The sequence below is a fragment of the Pseudoliparis swirei genome, chromosome 4 (genome assembly GCF_029220125.1).
Source record: "Pseudoliparis swirei isolate HS2019 ecotype Mariana Trench chromosome 4, NWPU_hadal_v1, whole genome shotgun sequence".
Classification (NCBI taxonomy): Eukaryota; Metazoa; Chordata; class Actinopteri; order Perciformes; family Liparidae; genus Pseudoliparis; species Pseudoliparis swirei.
The window spans coordinates 4,788,054-4,804,874 of NC_079391.1; the positions used below are offsets into that span (position 1 = coordinate 4,788,054).

Below are 16,821 nucleotides of genomic sequence, written 5' to 3' on the forward strand. Positions count from 1 at the left end.
TTCCATAAACCTTCTGTTATTTATTTTGTCCACGAGGAGTTCCCATATGATGGGTATAGCGTGGCTACAAGTCTCACAACAATACCGCGGCGCCTAAGACAATCACCTGGATCTCTGACGCTGGCCACGCCCCTCGCCCGCAGAGGGGCGTGGCCTCCAGCGACTCGCATAGACAAACGATGCTTGAAGGGTTTTGATAAAAACGAGCATATTTGTTGTCATAGACATTTAGGGACATAGATTACAAGTTAGCAGTTCATCTTGCACTCGCATTTTCAAAATGAAATCTCATCGCTCTCGTCGGCATCGTGCTCTCTTTTCTTTTCTTTTCTTTTTGTTGCCCTCCTTCTCACCTCACGACGCTTCTTCTGGGTTTTTTGTGTGTGCGTGTGCATACGCGAGTGTGTGTGTGTGCACGTGTGAGAGGCAATGCTGTCAGTGTTTACTCTCAGATGTATAACTCCACGTCTCATGACTTGATTTTGTCATTGTTGTACCCCCAACACACCCAGGCTTTTGCTACTGCTTTCTCAGTGCTGTGCAATATCATCTGTTGTGATTGCTAAGCAAATTAAAAAGAAAGAAAGAAAGAAAAGAAGAAGAAAAAAGAAAGACAATTGGGAAGCGAGTGATGATGTCATCCGGCTTTTTTCAGTGTTCATAATGCTTCAACATTTCTGTAGTCACAAAAAGTAGAAAAATAAACTGTTGGTATTTCCATCTTCTGAATCCTGGCTCTTGTTATTATTATTAGTGTTGTTGTTGTTTAGTTTTTTTGCCTCAGACAGGCAAATGTAATCAATGAAACATCAAAACAGAAAGTAAAAGTAGCATCAGAGTATCATATATATATATATATATATATATTAGGGCTGTCAGTGTTAACGCGTTAATCTATATGATTAATTTGGCCGCGTTAACGCACTAAAATATTTTAACGCAATAATTTTTTTTTTTTTTTTTTTTTTAAACCGCGGCAGTACGGTTTGACACTGTTTCCGTTTTTAAAACAATTATTTCTCCGCAAAAATAAGGAGCAGAAATCAGTTTAACTCGTGGATGAATCAGTCGGGTTTCCTCCTGGTCCTCCTTCCTCCCGTCTCCCCCTCTGATACACAGAGGAACGGAGGGGCGACGTGTCGGGTGACGCGGCGCGGAAAGAACTCGTCACACGAAACCTTCACCGTGATTGGTCAATCCGTTTGTCTGTCAACATTTCGGGGAAAAACAACCAATGAACACTCAGTAAATCACAAAGGACCTCCCACCTCACAGGTCAGGCTCATTTAGCAGCCTGTCAGTCAGAGAACCAGAGAACACGGCGTGAGGACAATGAGCCTTATTTCAGAGCTGAGATTGTTCTGGAATGTTTGATGTATAACACGTGGGGGTGTGTCAAATGCAAAAGACTTTAAACGGTGAATTTAATTTATTTTGTAAAATGTATAAAATGCCCCCAGCCTCCAGAGGGTGAACGTGACATATTTGAATGTCAGTCAGTTACCAAGGCCACTGGTTCTGCTGCTGTTCAATGTTAAAGATGACAGGACCAATGGGGTCTCAATATACTTTTTTTTTTTTACTAATCTGATGTTTCACTGAAGAAACAATTTATCATCCACGATATCACCGAGGATCTGACATGGTCAACAAACACAGACACTCTGGTGAGAAAGGCAAGGCAGCGCCTCTACCACCTCAGGCAGCTGAGGAAATTTAAAGTTTCCCAGAGGATCCTTCAGTCCTTCTACTCTGGAGCTGTAGAGAGCGTCCTGACAGGAAGCATCACAGCCTGGTTTGGCAACTGCTCCGCTCAGGACAGGAAGGCTCTGCAGAGTAGTGCGTTCGGCTGAACGCACTATTGGAACTACACTCCCCACCCTGCAGGACTTGTACACCAGGCGGTGCAGCACCAGAGCCCGCAGGATCATGGAGGATCCTCACCACCCCAACAACAGACTGTTTCAGCTGCTGCGGTCAGGCAGGCGCCTCCGTAGTCACGCTGCAAGAACAGAGAGACTGAGACGGAGTTTCTTTCCTCAGGCCATCAGGACTGTGAACTCCGACCTCACCAGGACCCCCACATAGACCCACACAACTGCCCCTCTTAGGCACACACACACACACACACACACACACACACTTACTGTAAATATTGTGTTGTTTTTTATTGTAAATAGTGTGTACTTGTTGCCCTTGCACATTCCTGCTGAGCATTGCCACTTTCATTTCACTGCACACCCTGTGTGTGTATGTGACAAATAAAACATCTTGAATCTTGAATTAAATACCTCGCTGGCACTGTATATGTAGGAGCCTCTTTGAAAACACAGCTCTGTGTGAAGTTTTGTCTTTAAAAAGAAGGAAACAACTTTTAAGCGCAATTTCAAAATGTGCGATTAATTAGTTAAATTTTTTTAATCGATTGACAGCCCTAATATATATACACATATATATATATACATACATACAGATATGTATATATACACATATATATACATGTATATATACTGTATATATACATACATGTATATATATGTATATATATGTGTGTATATAATATACACACATATATATACATATATATATATACATATATGTATGTATATATATACACACACATATATATATATACACACATATATATATATAGTTTTTGCCTCAGCTTCAGAGTATCATATATATATCCATATATATATACATATATATATACTGTATATCCATATATATATACTGTATATCCATATATATATATATATATATTTATATATTATATCAATCTTGATTACAAATCTCATTTAGCGAAATAGTCAGGAGTCAGAGGATGAGATACAAAAAATGATGTAGTCTTTTTTTTTATATCACTTGAAAAAATGAGCAAATTCATCTGGATCAATATTCCATAGCCTTCGTATGTTTTACCTTTAGTTACACGGAATCATGAATTAATCGAGCCGAGCCGGTGACATCCACACGTCAACCCACGAGTGAGGTCATCGATTGAACTCTCGCCTAACAACAAGAACAAAGCACATTCCATTGATTTTCCTCGTGGGATTCTTCTGTTTGTGGAGCTAAAGCCCGAAAATCCATCCGCAAGTAATCCATCAGCCGAAGGTGAGACGTTGATTCACTTTGCATGAACTCGGGAGGAGCACAAATAGGGGAACTCTCTGATATCGGACACTGGAAGTTGAATTTAGATGATTGACGGTCGAGTTTGAAGTCACATTTCGTAAACACCGAGTCATCTGTCCTCCGAGGGGGACAACGGTTGGACCAGAAGACGTCAAATATGTCAAAGTAGCCAAATTAAACCCATGCTGGACATCATGTTAAAAAAAATTATGCAATAATATTATTAACTCTGCTTCCTCCCCGGAGTCTTTGTGACTTCACGTCTCATATTGTGGAGGTCTGGATCGTGGTACATGCCTACTACGAACTATTGTTGTGTATTTTTGTTGTTGTTGTTGTGTATTTTATTCAGTCAATCATTGCAATCCAACATTATTCTATATGATATACAAAACAGACTGAAAAGGTATAGGTATAGCAAACATGCTTATATATTCCTATCCTATTCATTCTGTCATATTCATTGAATTCTGTGAAAGGCTTTTTTTCTATTTCTTGGGAGTTTTGTTTCTGATCCGATGTGAGGTCAAAGGTCAGGGATGTCGTATGTGTACAGATTGTAAAGCCCTCTGAGGGAAATTAGTAATTTGTGATATTGGGCTTTAGAAAATGAACTGAATTGAATTGAACAATAACGGAGGGGCCATGTGAGATGTCTAACCTAAACGGTGAGTGACAACTATCCCTCTTGAATCACTGTTGAATCCCGTCTGGAGGAACATGTACTGCAGAAGGTATTTTCTGCCTTTGTCAACAAGAACGTTATACAATTTCACGTCAGTCGTCTATCTCACTCGCGAAATAATGCCCACGCTTTTGTTGCCTGCTGCAAATCAATAGCCTTTTTTCTGCTTGTGTTTGTACGTGTGTGTGTGTGTGTGTGAAGACGCTTCTCAGCTCTTTAAGTGGGTCAAAGTGTACGCAGCAAAGGCACGGCAGCGTGCCACATGGAGCAAGGACACTTTTTTTATTCATGAATGGAGATAGCGAAGTCGCAGGAAAGTGACCCGAGGGACACCGAGCACCTGGCAACACGTGCGTGCCTCCTCAGGTGACCTTTTATGACCTTTATCTATCAGTCAGTCATTTGGAATTGTTGCAGTTACCCATCCTCTGCTATCCCTTTTCCACCTTTCCTCATTTCTACTATATATTTCTAGTATAGAAAGATGTATGTTATAAATAATATTACTATTTTGTTCCTATTTATTTTCTGCATTACTCTGCATTCTGCCAAAATGCTATTTCTTTTATGCATTACCTGCATGCTGCCACTAGATGGGGCTAAAACACGGAATTTCAAAAACACAGGAGTTTCTTTGTTTGCATTTTACAACGTTCACACTAAAAAACAAATCACACTAAAAAAAGATGAAGATTTAAGTCCAACCCACGCAGACATTTATTTAAATGAGCTTTATATCGATGCAGATATTTCAAGCGGTGGATCTGAAAATTTTCCCATATCTATTTTTAATCATTAAGGGTGTGATAGGTCTCTCCGGGTTGCTACTGTTTTGTTTGTTTTTGTTGTTTAGGTGTTGCTACTGTTAACTCCAGGATTACATCATCCCCCTAACTGTGTTGCAAGGCCTTCATTAAAAAACACTGCTTCACACAAATGAAATAACAATACAAATGCGTCCCTTTGTTCCAGGTTAGGCTCCGATTTGCTAATTTTAGATCTGCAATTAAACAGAAGAAAATTACAAGTTTGGGCAGCAGGGCGAACTCAAAGTGGCCGATTATCACCGAGCTGCAACACACATGTCCTTTTCAAAATGGGAATGAAAGTCAGCCTTGATAAATTCCTACATTTCTTCTACCTGAAGGTTTGCAAGGCATTTACACCACCGATTTGTGCCTCTCTGCACAATATATTTCCACGTTTCATCTTAAAGAGATAATTATTAAGTTGTACTACATGGGGGAATAATATGTATCAGAATTTCACTGGCACATTATGTTCGTCTGCCGTCAGTAGTGTTGTTAACCAATCAGGAAATGTTTGATCCCTTTGCATAATTAACTTGTCTTAACTGTTAATAAATTTAACAACTAAACAATGGCTCTGACAGAGCCTCTCTGACACCTGCCAAATACCATCTGATCACCCCGGACGTCACCCTTTACTCAGCTGTTAATAGGCTCAAACCTTGAAAAGAAACCACATGGTTTCTTAATTTCCTTCAGTGTAGGGACCACAATGTTAAACACCAGGTGACTTTTTTTTTTTTCAATATAATGTTGATGTATATCAGTGTCAGTAGACTTACATGGTAAACTCTCCTCCCTTTGCCAGATGAATGTCCATCCTCAGCCTTGTCGATGTTTGCATTGTTAGGGTGGACCTAAATGACCCTACATTCTCCGGGTCACTTGTCTCTGTTATCAGAAACAAAGGTCAACTTAGTCAATTTTAAATGTATCTGACACACAGAACATAGTCTGGCATGCACTTGTTTTGTCATGTTGGCCCCTGCAAGTCTGTAGGTTATAGCCTTTTTTAAATGTCAGTAGTCTATCAAAAATATCATTTTAATTCTAAGACATACAAAACACACACAAAACATCTGCAGCTGCCAAACAGATTTGAGAAGCAGTTTCTATCGTCCTCGTTTTGGCCTTTGCCTTTGTTCCAATCAGTTCAGAGAACAGATTAAAGCAAAGAGCTCTCCCTCTGTCCTTTTTTAGCTGTACCAAAATGACAATGGGTCATCATGTCCTGGATTTAGCTTGAGAAGTGAACAGATCCACTGTTATTTTCTCGTTGGCTCAATATTAGTCTGCCATGGTTTTAAATGTGTATCTTGTGACGTACAACCCATAGCATTTTCTGTTTAATTTTACCCTATGATTATTCTAATGTTGATTATTGTAAGTATGGTTATTGATATTATTATCATTAATAATAAAACAAAATAAGACATACAACAAAATAAGGGACAGTTTACTTCAATGATATACACAAGTAAAATGATTAACTCATTTCAGATATCAAAAATAATCAAAAGTTAATATCTAGTTAATGCCTTTTCCAGGAACTTCTCTGAGCCCGTTAAGAATTAACATACACCAGCATCACCTTGAGCACACACGATCTTTGGCGCCGTATAAGCCAAGCAAGCCAGAACAAAATGTTCACCACAGGGGAAAAACGAACCCTCACCGAATCCCACTGACCAATCAGCGTCCAGTGAGTAGCCCGTCTCATGTCTGTGCTGTGTCGGTACCCAGGCGTCCATTGTCAGTTACTGTCACAGAGCCAGCCACATATTCAGGTTTCCTTTCCCGTCTGTCTTCAACAGACACGGCGTCCCGTCTTCCACCCACCAAGTGTTGGTAGTACCACTTGTTAACTTTGTGTGGTTGCTATGGCAGCGAGTTCACGCGAGGCTGACCCCGCCGGGGCCGAGAGGGAAGTGACGATTTGGGCTGTTGTTGGGACACGTGACCAGAGCGGCGCTGATCTGTTTTGACAAGCAGCGGGGAGGGAAGCGAGGAGGAGGAGGAGGAGGAGGAGGAGGAGCAGGCAGCAGCAGCTCGTAAGCATCACGGCTAGGAGGATTCACGGCTCCCTTTCACCTGCGTGTCGCCTGAATAACACGAAGTATCGAGCCAGTCTCGTAGTTTCGACAGTTGGCCCGCGCCTCGTTCAATGAGCGTCCGCTGCCCGCGTGAGTAACACGCTCGCGCACAAACCGTTGACCTCCGCCGCCGCGGAGCGGAGTCACTAGCTGCTTGTTGTTGTCGCTTTGAGAGAAGAAGAAGAAGAAAAAAGTTTTTAACGAAGATCGGAAAGGAAAGTCAGTAACGCGAGACAGATGGCGACGAATCGACGGCTGGGGACGGACACGAAGTGGATCCCGTCCGTTTGATGTCACCGCGATTAACGATCCAGCGAGACGGAAGAATAACGCACCGAATAATATGCTCTCGTCTTAGCAGCAACAACAGGGGGTAGAGAAAAGAGAAGGGAAAAAAATACCGAGAACCGTCATCGGTATTTTCTCAAGCTGCGCTATGTTAGAGACGGTCACCGGGAGACGCGGAACCGAGCCGTGACGTTTAAGTAAGTTAACGCTCGCTAACTAGTTAGTGTTCGCTAACGGGCTTTAGCCTCACCACCACCCCCACCCGTTCGCAGAGAGGATGACGGGTCACCGACACGCGTCGCGACGTAACCGTGGTTTCGGTGGAGGAATTCGAGACGAGTAGCCAGCTCGCTAGTCATGTTCCCCGGTTGCTCTTTAACTAGCCGATTGACAACTCTGTGATCCCGACTGTCTCTGCGCTCGATGGACGCGGACAGTAGCGCGCTAACAAAGCGATGCTTTGTTGTTGGATAGCGGGGCCAGCGGGCACCGACACACGGGCAGCAACGCCGATATTATTATTGCTGAGCTAATACAGCAGGTCTCCGTCACAGAGGGGATTTTTGTGTGTGGGGGTGAAAAGAGAGAGAGAGAGAGAGAGGAAGAAGAGAAGACTTGAGAAGACACCCTACAAAGAGATCCTGAAGGCTACCTGATGACGCTGGACAACATGAAGTCGGAGCGAGGTACGTGGAGCACCCTGAACACACACACACACACACACACACACACACATATACACACACATGTGGGGAGGACTGTGTGGTCAGTGTGTGTGTGGGCACAGCTTCAGTGGACTGACTCCTGCCCATCACCTCAGGAGGGGAATCAGAGCAGGCGATTGCGTCACAGCTGGTCATACTGGTCCCCGGTTATGTGAATGAACAAAAACACATTTTTCTTTGCTCCCCCCTCCCTCAATATATACCTGCAATAACCTCATCTCAGAAACAAAGGCTGCAGCAAGAGGTGACACGAGGACATAGGGGGGGGGGGGGGAACCTTGTCGGTTACGATGCGATCGCGTTAGTTTAATGGTTGAATACATTTTATCAAGAGGGATTTTAAGAACAAATCTGTGCCCCGACACAATGTTTTAGACTCCTTTCGTCGCTCAACGCTCTCGTTTAATTGTGTGATTGAGTGCACGCGGTTGTTTGTGATGGAGGGCAAACGGCTGGACTCCCGGGTCGGTTGTCAACAACACAACAGAGCGCCATGCTTGGAAGCGGCCAAGGGCCGTTCTCCCCTTTGTCATGATGAGATTAGCTGCAGTCAATCGGGGGTAGTGTGTGTGTGTTGCGTAGGTTACGCAACTGCTTTTCCCGGAGTGGGGTCTTCCATCCAGCACAATGTGTGTCGGTAATGGGACTCCGCAAGGCACGTGCGCCCGCTACACGGGCCGGAGACTTCAACCCGGAGGCTTGGCCCGCCGACCCGGACCGACCCGGACATCTGTGTGACGTGACCGGCCGGCGTAAAGGGCACACTTGACTGACACTTGTGTACAGTTTAATCATAGACTAATTGTAGTGGCCATTTGTCGTCCGAAATCAAACAAAAACAAAAATCAAACCGCCACTGATGCACCGTGGGTTTTGGTGTTGACGCATGCAAAAGGAAGTACTGTCCATTTCCTCCTGTTATTATTCTGATAATTTATTTCTTAAACCAAAAAATAAAGAAAAAACAAAATGTTGACACTTTGCTGATGCTGTGGTAAAAAAAACCATTGGCCACCCTGGTGCATGCTGGACCTGGCGGCGGCATATTGAGACGATTTTACAGCCGACTGCTCCGCGTGCCTCTGCCTCGCACGAGCCACAGAAGAGCGATGAGCGCCGGCCTTCACTGCAGCGCCTCACCCTCGTGTGGATTGTCGCCGCGGCAGGTTTGCGTCCTCACCTCCATGTTCTATTTCTGAAAGCTCGTGCCTGGAGGAGCGATTGCTATCTGGCACGGTGCTGGGAGGAGGAGGAGGAGGAGGAGGAGGAGGAGGAGGAGGAGGAGGAGGAGGAGGAGGAGGAGGAGGAGGAGGAGGAGGAGGAGGAGGAGGAGGAGGAGGAGGAGGAGGAGGAGCTTAAACCCCAACGTATTTAATCTGCACGTCCACAACGATGTACACAACTCGGTCAGATGTTCTGACATCAGGAAGTCTCTACGTCTTCCGACGGAAACTAAAAACACATCGTTTCCGACTATCTGGATTAAAACAGATTAGCACTTCAGTGGCACTTAAATATCTCTTATTATGGTACTTTAGTAGTTTGACTATGTTGAGGAAATGTTACTTTCTGTATTCTTGTTGTTCTTAGTTTGTACTCTAGGTTGATGCACTTATTACCTTAGCATTGAAAATGCGGAACGTTATGTTTTGATCGCCATTGATTTGTATGCGTGTTACTCGCATAACTCAAAAAGTATTAAACCGAATCGCATGAAATTTGGTGGGATGATTGGTTCTTATCCGGGGACCATTTGATTAGATTTTGGGATCGATCGGGTCCAAGGTCAAGGTCGTGAAAAGGTCAACATCTTCTTTTTACCATAGCACGGTCAATTTGTATCCAATTGGCATGAAACTAATGCCAAAATGTTCATAATTCAATGCCCAATCTTGTGATATGTGAAGGTATGCGCTCTACCGAGTGCCCGTTCTAGTTGTGAGTCGCTTTGGATAAAAGCGTCTGCTAAATGACATGAGATGTAATAATAGATGTAGGGATGTCTCGCTACAGCCCGATGTTATCTTAGACATGGACGACTTGTTGGTACGTTGCCTTTTAAAGTATACAGCTAAAAGGTGTGTGTGTGCTAACAAGCCGCTCTACAGTTGGACCATGTGGCTCAGCTGGCAGCGTTTACTGGTCCCGTGAAGGGCAGCTATAGAAAAACTCTTGACCCGTGACACCAGTCGGGGGGGAAACATGGCTCGCCGTATCGGGTTTCAAACTGAAGCGTGGTAAAGCGGAGTTTTATTCGTACCCTTTCAGGCATAACTTAGTTTGCGTGTGCTCCCATCTCCAGATGTATGTTTTTACACTCTGTTTTTGCTCCACTGAGGTCCTCCCCTCGACCCAAACACAGGAGGGACGTGAGTACAAGCCTTTAGTATTTGATGTATGAGGTCATACGGGGAAACATATGAGCAAAGAGCTGAGAATGGCGACTGAGTGCTTCCTTCTTTATGCCCTCCACCACAGCTCTCCTTCTCTTTCTTCCACACACACACAGATTAAACATTGTACAGCGGGATGACGAGAGAGAGAGAGAGCCTCTGCTCTCCTGCTCTCCGTGATGTCGTTCAGTGTTTTGCTGCCGCTTCCTGTTTCAAGTCATTAGTCCTTCGAGGAGGAGTTGAATACGAGCTCACCCAACTCACGCCACCGCACGCCTTCTGCCTTTGTGTGCGCCGACAGATTACAGCTGCCTTGAGATGCCCCCCCCCCCTCCCCCCCGGGTTGCAAAACACCAGGACTATTCCCTTGACATGGAAATTAACCGTAATTTAGAACCAGAATCGGCTTTATTTGTAATTTGACTCCGGTTACACGTACGCTCTCGTCGTACATGCATGTTATTTACAAATAGGAGGATCATAAAAAAATTAAAAAAAGATATTATTAATATCTTTAAAAGAAATCTATCCTACTAAATAAGTGTATTTAATAATGAAAGACACTAATTTATTTTTATTTATTTATTTATTGGGAATTAAAAGTAAAATAATAAGAATAAAATGGAAATATATGGGGTTATCTTCCCAGGCTGTATCTAATTAACTTTCCAAAATAACCTTTAACCAGAACACGCCATAAGACCTGGTGGGTCTGTATCCCCCCCCCCACCTTAATACTTTCACGATTAAAAGGTACACTTTAAAAAAATATGAAACTGAAAAAATAAACAATTTCTGCGCTTCACTTCTCTTGGAGATCTTTATGCCGACGAGTACGCAACTTTTTTCTTTACGAGGACGATAAACCAGAGCGACACACACAGATGGCCCCGGACAGCACCTGTCCACTCCCGGGTTGTTTTTGTCTTGTCCTCGTCGGTGATTTAGCCAGAACAGGTGCTTGATCCTGTCTAACTTCTCTCACACAGTTAGTCTATTTGTGTCAGATTTTTTTCTCACCCTTCTGTCTTTATCGACTCAATAGTTTACTGGCTCTCTCCAAAATGTATATTTATTACCTGTAACATGTACGCCCATTGGAAACTAACACACAGATTCATTGAAGCCCCTAACGCTGTTGATTGAGAATTATTAAAATGATTATATACATATATTTCTCTCACCTAAGGATAATCCAGTTTATGCATAAACAATGTTACATGACCTCATCCATGTCAGCATAAGCATGTCACCATCTCCCCTTCTCAAGACAACACCACTGTTATTCGCTGACCCGGCTGCACCGAACATGGATATTGGACTCCCCATTGTACAGCGAGATTCAACGCTGCCTTTCGCAATGAATACCAACACTGGGAAGGCATTCAGCTGTGATTTACTATCCAACCCCCGGAGTAATCAGCCTAAATCAATGCTGTTGTGACAGGTTCGACTGTAAGTAGCCTAGCCACTATATTGGATTGGGTGTCTAGTCCTCCCAGTGACCCAGTCCATAATGCTAGAACATTTCATTGAACACATCAACCTCTTTATCAGGACAAGTGCAATGTATCCTCTATGGCAGGTGTCGGGAACCTATGGCTCGCGAGCCATATATGGCTCTTCCAGTGATGGCATATGGCTCGCAGACAATTTGGAGTTGAGAAAAAAAAAATCTCCGCCCGCCCCCCTGTAATTTTCTCTATCGCGGCAGATTACAGCAGAAGTAATGTCAGGTCCTTTTCTTAAAGACGTCTTTGTTCTTTTATTAAACTAAACGTCTGTTGTTGATCGTCTCTACACACCAGCATGTCATTTCTGTCTCTACGCGTCGCGGTAACACTTCTCGGCTCGCCGTCTCGCGCGCCGTAGAGCAAAGAAAAAGTCACCTGCCCCCCCCCCCCCCCCCCCCCGTAGCATCATGCAGCACCAGAAGTCGCATTAAAAGCAAGACATATTTAATTTATTACCCGTTAAAAATACTATAACGCTCTCAATGTAATATATTTGGTTTTTATGGCTCTCCCAGTCAAAAATGTTCCTGACCCCTGCTCTATGGTGTTATTTATATATATATATATATATTTTAAAATGTTTATATATATATATATTTTAAGTGTGTGTATATATAATTAATATATATTATGTATATATATTATTTATTAATATATATTATTTATATATAGACATATTATATGTAATATTTTATTTATATATAAAATATAACACTATGTCTATATATATATATATATATATATGCGTGTGTGTTAAAAAACAGCCATTTAAATATCGACATTAGATCCTATGTCAAATCAATGTCTGTACCTATAATATATATAAAATGAATGCTTAACCTCACCATAGTCGTAGTAATCTGTATCTAGACGCCCACACTAAAAGCAGGTGTCCACATTTAGTGCGGCTAGACCGTATTAATGGCGAGGTGTTAACAAGCTGTACGGACGCACAAAAATACACCATCCAGACTTAGAGTTGCTCTGGCCAAAGCTGAAAGTAGCAGCATGGGTCGCGTTTCTGCAGCCGGAGTGCCACTGAGCCAGTGATGTCATCGATGTCCCGCCCCCGTGGCTCACCGTAGCCAACCAGCAGCCATCTCGGCAGGAACAGGAAGAGCCATCTGGACCTGGTGGTTTTCTCATGGTGTGGATGTCGGGGGGGCAATGTCGATATCTCTCATTTCTGTTTCTTTTTATTTCTGTATGTTTCTTACATATTGGTTTAGTTTTTTTTAGCCTTTGGTTATGTGTCTTCTTCATCTGAGGGTGTGAATTAAGAAGCTAAAAAGTATAAACTTTGTATCCATGAATTCATATTTGCCGTTGACTTCTCAAGTTGCTGGTCAACTATTAAATCAATTTCCAACTATAATTGATAATCAGTAATCGAGTAATTTTCAATCAAGGAATTAATAAAATTCTAGCTTCTCAAATGCGAGTATTTTCCGGGTTTCTAAACTAAATATCTTTTGAGTTGCGGACCAAACGAGACATTTGTGGACTTTCATCTTTGGAAAACACTGAACCTGTATCTTTCTGACATTTGACAGACCAATGAATCAAGCAAATAATCAACAGATGAATAGAAACTGAATATAATCGTTGGTGTCGTCCTTCCACGTCCTCTGGGAATAATCCCTGATGTGACGTAATCGGTGCCACCTCTGTGGGACTAGCGCATACTAAAAACACATCTTTGTCGTGCTCCCTTCCACCATGTGTTATTTTTATATCTTAGAAACCATAAAGAGCGCTTCTTGTTACTCCTCAGGAGCGTTAATATGTTCAGGGGATTTGTGATTATTGTCATTCTGCAAGACGTGTTGGGAGGGAATTTCTGGTTCTCTCTCAGCGTAGCTTCAGTTTAGTTTAGTTTATTTTGATCAGCAAAATATAAAAAAATCAAAATTCAACAAAAGAAGAAAGTGGCTGACCGAAAGGGTCAAGGCTGAAGCTATCAAGCTTATAAGTGCCCGAACCTATGATTTCACGAAAACTTATTTCAGAGAACCAAAGACCTATACATATATACATAATCACACACACATATATACATACACACACACACACACACACATATTTACAAAAAACAATAAAGAAAACAAAAAACTAGTCCCCATTAACCGTGACTTAAGCTTCATCAATGCTGATATGCCTGTACTTCTCCAGAGTCATGTCTTTAAATTTGTTCTTGAATATCACCAGATTTTTACTTTCTTTGATTTCATCAGTTAAAATATTCCACTGTTTCACCCCACAGACAGAGATGCACATGCTTTTTAGAGTCTTCTTCTCTCCCGTCCTTTGAATCACATCGCATATATTCTACCTCCTGTAACACCTCCAGCGCTCGACACCTCCACCGCTATCTGCTGATAATATCTCGACAAAAATAAAAGCATATGGACAGAAATAGAGCTTGGGTTAAGTTACTATCTCAAGCCCACGAAGGAAATGTGTGACAGCAGGGCCTGACGGATGCCACTGCACACATTTATTGCCGGATAAAAGATATTAGTCACATTATCTCTCAGTAGTGTTCATAAAGCACAACGACAAGGATTCCTCCTTAATTAATGAGGAAACTAGAACGGGCACTCGGTAGAGCGCATACCTTCGCATATCACAAGATTGGGCATTGAGTTATGAACATTTTGGCATTAGTTGCATGCCAATTGGATAAAAATGTAACGCGCTATGGTAAAAAGAAGATTTTGACCTTTTCATGACCTTGACCTTTGACCCGATCGATCCCAAAATCTAATCAAATGGTCCCCGGATAATAACCAATCATCCCACCAAATTTCATGCGATTCGGTTTAATACTTTTTGAGTTATGCTAATAAAACGCACGTACGCATACAAATAAATACGCAGCGATCAAAACATAACCTTCCGCATTTTCAATGCGAAGGTAATGAAGAAAGTAGTTCCCTGTCATTGCTTTCCTTCAACGGGCTAATGTTCCGATTGACCCGACGTCTTTGGTTCCCAAAAGCGTGACTCAAGCAGGCCGGCACTTAAAATCGGCTTTAGTTTAGTTCGTTAACTGGATCCCCGTTAGCCGGCGCCTTAGCAGCCGCTAATCTTCCCGGGGGCTCCACGGAAAGGACAAACGTGTACATCACAGGTCACTAACTGGCGGACCGCGGTCCGGGTCCGGACCCAGAGGCCGTCCCATCCGGACCCGGACCGCCAGCCAAAACAGAAGGTTATGATTTAAAACCTGACGGTGTTTTAATTTTTTTACCCGGCGGCGCGGCGCAGCTTTTGCAGTCTTTACGGTAGTGGTTTAGCGGATGCGGAAACGCACAGACCAATTGCATGCGAGTTAAGCCATCCCACGTGATACCACTCAGCCAATCAAATCTATGCATTCTCGGCGGTAAACATTACGTCTCAACAGACAGCGCTACGCAGACAGATGAGAAAGTAGAGGCAGGTTACACTTGAAAAGACGGTAGAAAGAAAAAGAAAGATAGCGATACATGTAGAAAACAAAGGGAGAGAAACGGACGACTGCGCCGGAGAAAGTTGAGACAAAGGCGAGTGAGACAGCGAAAGGGAGAGAAACATAAGGAACAAATGTCGCTCTCCAAAAAAAGAAAAGTTGACAGTGAAAATAGAGCATTTAATCCAGAATGGACAGACTCATTTCTGTTCATACTTCCCACAGGGAGCACAAAACCAGTGTGTCTTATATGTTCAGAAACCGTGGCACTTATTAAAAGTGGCAATGTGAAACGCCATTATGAGACAAAACATAAAGGTTTTGAACAAACATACCCACTCAAATCCGAGTGAGATCACAGAAAATAAGTGGTCTCACAGCCCAATATGAACAGTCCACCAGGATCCTGAGCCACACGTTCACTGCCCAACAACGTGCTCATGAGTGTTCCCTCAGAGTTGCTTGGATTTTGGGGCAACACAAAAGCCATTTACTGATGGAGGGCTTGTCAAAGAATGCATGAGTGTCGTCGCTGAAACATTACTTGACGGAAAACCAAAACAAGAGCTTTGTGATAAGATAAAGCAAATACCCATGTCAGCATCATCTGCCACAAAGAAAAGTGAAATATTAACTCAGGATGTGCTAACCCAGCCAAATGAAGCCATACATAAGGCACCATGTGTAGGCTTAGCTGTGGATGAGTCCACTGACATCTGTGACAATGCTCAGCTGTTAGTGTACGTCAGGTTTTTCAACACAGACCAGAAAGCATTCTGTGAAGACCTGTTAGGTGTCACTCCCCTTCAGACCAGTACAAGAGGAGAAGATATCTACCTGGCCATTAAGGAGATGTTAACGAAGAGAGGAATAGAACCAACACAAGTGGTTTCAATAGCCACAGATGGAGCCCCTGCTATGATAGGGAGAGAGAAAGGAGCTGTAGCAAGACTGAAAGAGGACAATCCAGAGCTCATAGCTTACCATTGCATCATTCATCAATCTGTCCTCTGTGCCTCCCTGTCAGATGAGCATGCTGAAGTGATGAATACAATGATGAAAATGATCAATGTTCTCAGGGCATCCTCTTCCACCCAGCATCGCATGCTGAGGGAATTCCTCAGAGAAGTTGATGCCAATGCTGATGATCTTTTGCTGCACAATAATGTGAGATGGCTCAGCAAAGGGAGGGTCTTAGCGCTTTTGGTCCATCAGGAGGGAAGTAGCATCTTTTTTGGCAGAGCTAACACGTCAGAAAGCAACACAGTTTTCTCTCTTTTTAGGAAATGATAAACAGATGGATAATGTGGCCTTTTTGGTTGATATCACTGCACATCTGAATGAACTGAATTTGAGGCTACAAGGCAAGGACAATTCAATTTGTGAACTGATGACCGCTGTCCGCTCCTTTCAAAAGAAACTTGAGTTGTTCAAGGAAGACCGTGCACACTTCCCAGCAGTTCAGGGACAGAGAGATGCGTCTTCTTTTGTTGACTTCATTGATAAGCTGATCGTAAACTTCAGCAACCGTTTTGACAGCTTCAGCTTTGGACAGCAGCTCACCATGTTCATTCAGAACCCATTTATCATCACTGATGTCAGGGGGTTCTCAAAGGAAGTCACACAGCACTTTAAATGGGTAAATCCTGGGCCTCTCCAGATGCAACTGGTTGATCTCCAAGCAGATGTGTCCCTGAAAGAGCAGTTTCTAAGAACTGACCC

General features: G+C 43.0%; 1 protein-coding gene across 1 annotated transcript in view; it reads left to right on the forward strand.

The window, feature by feature from the left end:
• The first annotated feature begins 6,698 nt into the window (after positions 1-6,698).
• atosa (atos homolog A) overlaps positions 6,699-16,821 on the forward strand; it is a 39,233-nt gene continuing 29,110 nt past the window's right edge. The window contains exon 1 of the mRNA XM_056412378.1: positions 6,699-7,699. Coding sequence (XP_056268353.1) covers positions 7,669-7,699 — 31 coding nt within the window. The 5' untranslated portion in view covers positions 6,699-7,668. The remainder of the gene's footprint in view (positions 7,700-16,821) is intronic.